General features: G+C 29.3%; 2 protein-coding genes and 1 long non-coding RNA gene across 3 annotated transcripts; all 3 read right to left on the bottom strand.

The window, feature by feature from the left end:
• Positions 1-990: 990 nt before the first annotated feature.
• Positions 991-5,016, bottom strand: LOC145835133 (uncharacterized). Its single transcript, XR_014369828.1, has 3 exons — positions 4,944-5,016; positions 2,428-2,515; positions 991-1,441 (listed from the first exon to the last, which is right to left on the bottom strand). It is a non-coding gene; the product is annotated as an uncharacterized LOC145835133 (long non-coding RNA).
• Positions 5,017-5,021: 5 nt separating this feature from the next.
• Positions 5,022-5,746, bottom strand: LOC145833339 (transmembrane protein 64-like). Its single transcript, XM_082940522.1, is given in 4 exon segments — positions 5,022-5,027; positions 5,075-5,212; positions 5,332-5,491; positions 5,493-5,746. Coding segments are annotated over 4 exon segments (558 nt in total).
• A 587-nt stretch (positions 5,747-6,333) lies between these two features.
• Positions 6,334-8,636, bottom strand: LOC145833338 (putative RNA-binding protein 19). The gene is given in 3 exon segments (XM_082940520.1): positions 6,334-7,470; positions 7,472-8,328; positions 8,378-8,636. Coding segments are annotated over 3 exon segments (2,196 nt in total). The 3' UTR covers positions 6,334-6,390.
• Between the last annotated feature and the right edge of the window lie 273 nt (positions 8,637-8,909).

The raw sequence follows: 8,909 nt of genomic DNA, 5'->3' as shown, positions 1-8,909 counted from the left end.
AAAATTCTATAACAAAAAATTTAACCAAGTCTATGAAATAAAATCATTAATAAGAAAAATACGCGATTTTTTTCTTATTAGAAGGGTGTAACTAACTTTTTCATATTTTTATTTGTTAATGAAAGTTATTACATCTTGAAAGCTTACAGGTTAATTCTTACTTAATGTAAAAACAAAAACGTTTTTAAAACATCAACAAAAGCGCTTATCTAAATTTTTCACTTATAGTTAAATATTAAAGCATTGTATGTTCAAGTTACAAAAAATATTATGTCATTAAAACAAAAGTTTAAAATAGATGTTTATACTAATGTTGCTTATACTATTATTGAAAAATTTTATTACTTTTTTAAACATTTTTTTTTCTCAATGCTAATATTACAAGCTAATTTCTGATGGGTAAGCATTTTGCTTAAATATTCAATTTATTAAAAACAACTAATCTAAAATTTTATCTATGAATGCTGACCTTTGACGTGCATCCCCTAGCTTGTAAAATAATTTTTGAACAACAACACGTTTAATTTCAAAATTTAAGATTGGCTTCACATTAATTCAAAAAAAAAAATTTTTTAATACTGAAAAATAAATAAAAATTAAACGCATTATTATTTAGGCATTATTAAAAGTCAAACTTATTAAAATTTTATATTTAAAATAGTTAATATTTACCAAACTAAAGTCGTTCACACATTAATTTTAAAAGAATTAATTAGTACTTATTTTGTAACAATATATTCATAGCAAAGTTGTAAATAAAAGCTAATTTAATAAACAAAACCATAAGTTGTTACCTTGAAGATTTATGATAGAAAATATTTAAATAAAATTAATTTAATAAAAAATATTTCAAATTCAAACAAAACATAAACTTTTCATAAACTTGTTTAACGTAAGTCTATAAGTCTCTTAAAACAAATTAAAAATCATCTGTATCTTAGAAGTTTATACTGTATACTGAAAGTTTTTCCAAAATATTTAAAACGGATTTATTGTTATTATAAAAAGCTAAAAAAAGTCATAACAAAACTTATAAGAACAAATGTCTAAGAAATAATGAAATTTAATTGGCTTCATTATTGAAATTAACTAACATTTAAGAATGACTTGTCTTTAAAGTTTTTGCCTAGAAAATTAGTCATAAGTAGTAATGCTTACACACTGTACTAAAAAACAAGTTAAATTTGGCAGATACAAACGTAATCTACAATGCAGTTTTATTTTTAAGGGACCATTTGTGTACCGATTATTTAAAGAAAAAATGCATTTATAAATATTTGCTTTGTTAAGATACAGATGTAAAGTATAAAAAGCATAAATACGGTATGAATGTTTGAAATAGTGCAAAAAAAGTTAAAAGTTTTTCAAAATTATGGCTAAATTAATATCATTGGAATTGAGTTTTCTTCTAAGAATTTCTTTTTTCTCTTAAAAACTCCATCTATAATAGTAAATGTTATTAGTTTTTAATCAACTTTTTTTTTCAAACTCATTCTTATAGCGAAGTGATTATAAACTTAGTACGAATTTAAATAAGTTATCAAGGAACAAAATGTTATGGAATCATTTAAAAATTTTAGCTATGATTGTACACTACTTTACTTTAAACCTTAAAAATTAAAACATGCTGAATATATTTTAACAGTTAGCTAGTAGTTTGAAAAAAAAAAATTCAAATACAAAAAGTTTGAATTACTTTTTATATTTTCGCTTTTAATCAATTGATCAGTTATATCAACTGTTGTTAGATAAAAAAAACTTTGTAAAACATGTTTATAGCATGTTATACAATATAAAAGACAAAACTTAATTTTATTAAATCTAATATTTAGTAATATTAAAAAAATTAAATATTTCTGTTATAACACACAATTTAAACCTATATATATATATAAAATTCAACTAAATTTTGTTAAATACTAAGTAAGTTCAACTTTACTTTCTACTTGAATCCATTGAAGTATCTTTAATTAATTTTACTTCATGAAATAACTTGTAAACTTTTAGAAATGCAAATTTTCTTAAACAAAATCATGCAAAGGTTGCCAAAGGTTTTTTGAAAAAAAAATTCAAGGTTTTCTGATTTTCCTACAGGTTTTTTGGTCAATTTTTAGTATAGATATAAGTTTAAGGAAAAAAATATTTTAAAATTATGGGTTTTATGTTTGTTTTAACACTGTAATTTATTTTTTCTTATTATGTTAGTGTCTTTCAGCTTAAGTGGCATAGGTTTTAATGCCTAGGTCCTTCGTTTGACAATAAACTTTAATAGTAATAACAAAATAGTATAACAACATTCAACAGAAACTGTAAAGCTAATTCAAATGTGTTTAAAATAATAAACATAATAATGGTTTTTTGTTCTACATGATAGATTTTTCGTACCTAGTAAATTAAAATTTAGGTATATATATGTAATAAACGTACAAGAATTTTTAGTGACTTCTGCTTTTTTATTTGTTAGTTTTCTCTCTCACAAAGAATTTAGTTTTCTCTTCGACTTAATTGACTTTTTCTAAAAAAAATGTATGAATATCAAAAATATGTTGAAAGCAACTTGTAATTTAGTTAAAAATCTATTGAACAAGATCGAGTTCAAGGTTACAAAAGGTTTTTTTAGATTTCTTCCAGATTTTAATAAAAAAAATTATTGATAAAATGAAAATATCTTTATGATAGATTTTTTGTATCTATAAAATTTTCGTTACTTTACATTTAAAAATTGTTTAATTTTCCAAATTTTTTCAGTGATTATTGTTCAAAAAATATTTCAAAATTTATCAAACTCCAGGTTGTTCTAGTTTTTTTGTTTCATTTTCAGGTTTTTTTCAGGATTCAAGGTCTTTTGGCAGCCCAATCAATTTGTGAAAAAAAGATTAACCTACCTATGGATTCGAAGTTGCCAAGTTTTCTGGTGAAATTTCTTCCAGGTTTTTAAAGGTAAATATTTTAGGTCTATTTTTAGTTTAAAACTAGGAAAGCAGGGTTCGTGCGCAAAATTTTTGTTCATTTAGCCTGACATAGAACAATTTAGCCTGACATTTTTTCAAAGTAAGGAAAATCCCCTTTAGAAGTCATTTTAGGTATTGGGGGGTCTTGATTAGTACTATTGTAGTCTCCGATTTTAACCAGTTTTATCTCAATATACTTTGAGCTTTAAAAATCTGCAAAAAAGCAACTCATAGCTTAGTTACAACTCAATAAATTAAGACTAAATTGTGAAAATGATTGACCTCCCCTATGCCCTTAACATAACAAATTCAGTGATAAGTTTTAAAATAAGTGTTATATCTAATCTATTACTAGTGTAAAAATTTAGTATATACTACTAAACACAATTGTTAAATTTAATTAAGCACTAAGTAATAACATTATAACCAGAAGGTTTATAATAAAACAACGTGCATTGTCGTGTTTTATTAGAATTTAAAATGAAACGCTTACACGAGTATTAAAATAAGTAAAAAATGTTTATTATAGTATTTTGATTAATACTTAAAATTGATACATAATTATAAATCCTAAACTCATAAATACAGTGATTGATGACGTCGTATCAGATTTAAAAAGATTACACTTAAATTAAAAAGAACCTTTAATGTTTTGTTCCTGTAAAGAAAAATGAATTGTACCCACAAAATTTAGTACTTACATCTTAAAGCTATGTTTTAGTGTTGTGAATATCTCTAATAACTTTAAACAAACAGTAAATTTTATGAATAAACTGCTAAGAGCTTTAATCTAAAAAGTATTTGGTATAAAGCCTTTAAATTAGAAATTAAAACAGTTCAACCAACTAAGCTCTGAAAAACATAGCTGATGTAAACAAATTCAAACAAACATCTAAGTTGTTGAACTAAACTGTAATGTTTAAACTGTATTTTGTTATGAATTTTCATAATTATGACGTATATAATCTACTCAAAACAAATATTGAATGTTCTTAAAAGTTTTTCAGAGATTCAACAAAGGGTTTTAAGCATTTATTTTTACAAATACTGACGGATTTTGAATTTAATAACCAAATCTTTAATTAGAAACAAATTCACATCTCAATTTGATCTTAAAAATATTTCTCAATTTTTTTAATCAAAAATTTTCAAGCATTTGAACTGAGAAAAACTGAGATTCTCAAGTTTTTAAATAAAAAAAACTGATTTAGCCTGACGTTTTCAAACTTTTTTCAAAAAAACTGATTTAGCCTGACTTAGCCTGATTTAGCCTGACGCGCACGAACCCTGGGAAAGGTTAGAATCTGTGCTTAAATAGTATAACAACATTTAAAAGATACTGTAAAGCTACTTTAAATGTGTTTTTTAAATAAAAATACATTTTTATGAAGACATAACAATTTCATCTATATGGTAGATTTTTCATTTCAAATTAAAATTTTACCACCAAGTAAAAGAATGTTTAAAATTCCAGGATTTTCAAAGTTATTTAGTGATTTTTGTTCTTAGGTTTAATGTTTTTTACTGGTTTTTGTTCAAAATTCAATGTTTTATACTGAATTTTGTTCAAATTTCCAGGTTCTTTAACAATTGTTGTTCAAAATTCCAGTTTTGTTCAAAATTTCTCAAATTCCAGTCTTTTTTAGCTTAAATTATCAAATTCAAGGTTTTTCCAAGTTTTTGCAGAATTCAAAGTTTTTTAGCAACCCTGTGAATTTAAAATCAGTACCATTATTTCAGGTTAAATTCCAGGGTTTTCAAGGTTAACTAGTGATTTTGTTCTAAAATCAATGTTTTTTTTTGGTTTTTGTTCAAAATTCAATGTTTTTTAAAAAATTTTGTTCAAAATTTCTCGAATTCCAGGCTTTTTTAGTCTTATTTGTCGAATTCCAGGTTTTTCCAGGATTCAAGGTTTTTTGGAAACTCTATGAATTTAAATTCAGTATCTATATCTATTATAATTTTAAAAATAATGATAATTAAAACATCAACCTGATCTTGACCAGTTTCATCCGATGCCCCTTCCTCATTTGGATCCAGCAGATCATCTCCGTCCAACTGGCGCCTTTTTCACAACTAATTTGGTAGGAAGGAGGCAGACAACTACCTGCGCTGCGGCCCGCCTTCCACGCTCCCGTCCTCATTGGAGGTGATCTGCAAATGGACCTAAAGTTGGAGGAGATGTAGCAGTTGATGAACTGCGTGGGGAGGAGGCCGATGACGGGCGCCATCATGAAGTGGCGCACTGGGATGTTCGACATCTTAATATTTGCAAAAAGTTGTTTTAGAAAAAATTGTTTTTTTAACAGTTTGAAAACAAAAAACATTTACTAATAAACTTTTTTTTTTCAAATAAAAAAATGAAATTAACATAACTCACCGTGATCAAATCGTTCTGCAAGTCGAACAGGATGGGAGTGAGCCTCAGCAAAGAGATGATCTTTATCCCCGAAGAACCGACGAGGACTTTCAGGAAAGCCTGCAGCTTTTCCTTGTCGTCATACCTCCTCCTGATCAGGTTGAGCAGGCAGGTTGAAAAGCCGCTTGCAGATGATGTGGTTGATTGAGGTGGCTACCAAGACCATCATCATCATGATCACTATGGCGAACCCATGGAAGTAGCCGGCGGCCAGATTGAACACGATATAGCCAAAGGTGAAGGGAAGGGAGAGGAAGAAGAAGCAGAGCGAGATGACAAAGAGGGAGTGGGGCAAGTTCTGATCCTGCATCTTGAAGAGGAGGTTCGTCACGATTTTCAACACAATGTTGCTCCGGAAAATCAGGTAACTCTTCATCTACTTTAGCGCATGAAATGAATGTAAAATTATTAAACTAAAATTGAGATAATCATACTATAATAAATAAACTTAATTTACCTAATTTTTACTGTGTTTACAATTAACTAAGTTTAACAAATGAAAACATAAATATAAACTAACTAAAGTTTAAACTTCCCTAAGCTTGAATGTTCAATTTATATAAATTTTAAATATATCTAGTAAAAGCTAATTTAATTTTTTTTAAACTACGGGCATAAAATTTTAAATCTTTTACCAAAGCAATAAAAAACTAGTTAGCCCCTAACCCTACCAAATTTTTAAACTCAATGGAGCAAATAGACTTTAAGCCTTAGAATAGCTAACTTATTATGTAAATACCCATAAATTTAAGTATAGAGTTATTAAAATATAGAAATATCAAAATTTTGTTATATTTATTATTCAAACTACAACTTGATCAAATTCAAACCCAGTAATAAAAGCAACAACAATTTCAATTTATAAAATATTTATCAAAGTTAAAAGGATTTAAGTTAAAAAAGTCATCCTATTTGTAAAAAAAATGAAAATATTAAAAACTTAAACTTTAAATTAAAGAAACGATTAGGGAAAATGTACTAAGTCATAAAGACCTAAAAAACACTTAAGTAAAAATTAATCTATTCTTTATCTTCATCTGAAGACAAATTTTTCAAAGTTTCAGTGATTTTCTCCTCTAAATCTCTGCCCGTGTAAGTCCGCTTCTTTGACAGAAACTCGTAATTTTCAGTAGCTTTTCTCTTTTGCGCCTCGGCAGCCAAACTGTCGCTTTTGGCCCACTCCAAAACCAACCTTCTTCCGGCCATTCTCGTGGACACTTTGAGAGTTTCGAAGGCCTTGCTGGCGTTTGTTTTGGACATGAAGTCAACAAAACCAAAACCTTTGTGCTGGCCGCCTCTACCCAACGTTGCGTTGTTTTTTATTGGCAGCTTCACCGACTTGAGCTCGCCAAACTGCGAGAACAGATGATGAATTTCATGCTGGGTTACAGAGAATGCGATGTTCCTCACCAGGATCTTTGTACTGTTCTCCTGTTTCTGGTTTTCCGCCGCCTTCCTCACAAAAGCCGTCTTGTCTTGAGTGAGCTTCTTGTCCGACTTGTGCAGTTCCAGCTTGTGGTTATCCAGCTCGGAGTACTGCAGCCGCTTTATGCTTTCAATGCCGTGCTTGCTTTGTTTGTACTCCACAAAACCGTATCCCATCGATACCTGCTCCAATCCTTTGATCTTCAGACTGATATGGCACTTTTCAACTGGCCCAATCTGCTCAAAATGCTTCTGAAGGTCTTCTTTAGTCGTGTCAAAGTTCAAGTTTTTCACATAAATGGTCATTTTGTCCGCACTTGCAACATCTTCTTTATTTTCCTCTACTTTTTTGTCTTTATCAACTTCAACTTCATCAGTTTCAATTGTTTCTTTTTTAGCTTCAGCACTTTCAACTGGAGCCCACTCAACTATTAGAGGTTTGTTTTGAAATGGTCTGTAGGCTGTCTTTTTAAAACCTCTTTTAGCTTCAAAGGAGGTAGAAAACTTTATTAGGGCTGTTGTGTTGGCAGGAGATAGTAAAAGCTTCTTTATGTTTTTATCACACTTCCAATTATCTAAAAAATGTCTTATTTCACTGCTTGTTGAAGTAGAGTTTAAATTTTTTACAATTATCATTTTGCTCTTTTCATTACGCTCAGCTGTAGGATTTTCATAGATGGTTCTTTTTTAATCCGTGAATTTCCAACCACTTTTTTGTTTCCTGGGTCAAACTAGTGCTAGCCATAGCCATTTTGACATTGGCACTAAAACCCTTTTTGCTGTCATTCATCATTTCCAGCTTGTCAACTCCATGTCTTTCTTGCATGACGTTAGTCACTTGGTTTTCATCTATATAAAAAGTTGACCAGTTGTATGAGCTGTACATGTCACTTCTCTGCTTAGCGTACTTTTTATTCTGATAAGAAGATACATTGTTGAATTTATTAACCTTCCTTGCTTTTTTCTCATCTTTTGGCAAAGATGGCAGGATGTTGATCATTCTTCCTTGAAAATAAGTGTTGTCCAGCTGTTTCAAAGCCATCAATGCGTGCTGAGAGCTGGCGTAAGTGATGTATCCTCTCCCTATGTTCTGGTTGGTAGCCCTATAAGTCATGAGTGTGATCTCTGTGACCGGACCTATTTCTTCAAAATACTCCTTGAGTTCGTCTTCAGTGCAGTCAGAACAAAGATTCCTGACAAATAGTCTCCCATTTTCAGCAACATCAGCAGCATCAAGGTCTAGCAAGTTCTTTACTTTTTTGTAATGCTGTTTGACGTCAGGCTTTTTGGTGTTGTTGATAAATTTGTGGACTTGGATATCTATTAACCTGCCATTCATGTAGTCTTTGTTGCTTTTAAGCGCTTTTTGTTGGTCTTGCTCAGTGAGGAATCTCACCAAAACTGTTCCATTTTTTTTACCTTTAGTTTTCTTTTGTTTGTCAATTGTGATAGGCTTTAAGGGATAAAAAAAATCTTCAACCATTTTGTTGGTCACTTTAAACAGGCAGCCCTTCATTTTAACCCAGAAGCCCTCTGTGCTTGTATTGTTCATATTTTTGGTCAAGCTTGAGGAAACGAACACTTTTATCTTTCTCTCCACAGCAAACTTCCACTTTTATCTTCTTGTGCATCACAAAGGAGTTGTTGAGCTCATTGAGAGCGTGGGAAGCCTCCTTGTTGGTTTTGAAGTCAATAAAAGCCATCTTCCTGGACTTTCCCTTATTGTTCTGCTTCAAGCTGCAATCTATTACTCTTCCATATTTTGAAAATACTTTCTCCACTTGCTTTTCATCGATTTTGCTTGGCAGAGATGTCACGCACAATCTTGTATACTTTTTCATATTTATTAAGTAATGCTGTTAGAACAATTACGCGTTTTTATTAATTAAAACTAATTTAGAACAGTTATGTGTGGATTAATACTTAATAATGATTATATGTGAAAATATTATAAAAAATGAAAACAATTCATGGTGCTATTACAGTTTTGAGATTTTAAATTCTAATTTTGATATAAATAAAAAGTGTACATCAACTTTTCTTTTAGTCTCTTTGAGTCTTAAATCTAAGAAAATTTCGATATATTTACTATAAACAATATTCTAAGTTAAATT

This window comes from Thalia democratica, chromosome 4, assembly GCF_965202585.1.
Source record: "Thalia democratica chromosome 4, ktThaDemo2.hap1.1, whole genome shotgun sequence".
In the NCBI taxonomy this organism is placed as follows: Eukaryota; Metazoa; Chordata; class Thaliacea; order Salpida; family Salpidae; genus Thalia; species Thalia democratica.
Note: the sequence above shows the minus strand (reverse complement) of the source record. Positions and strands in the feature narration are given on the sequence as shown.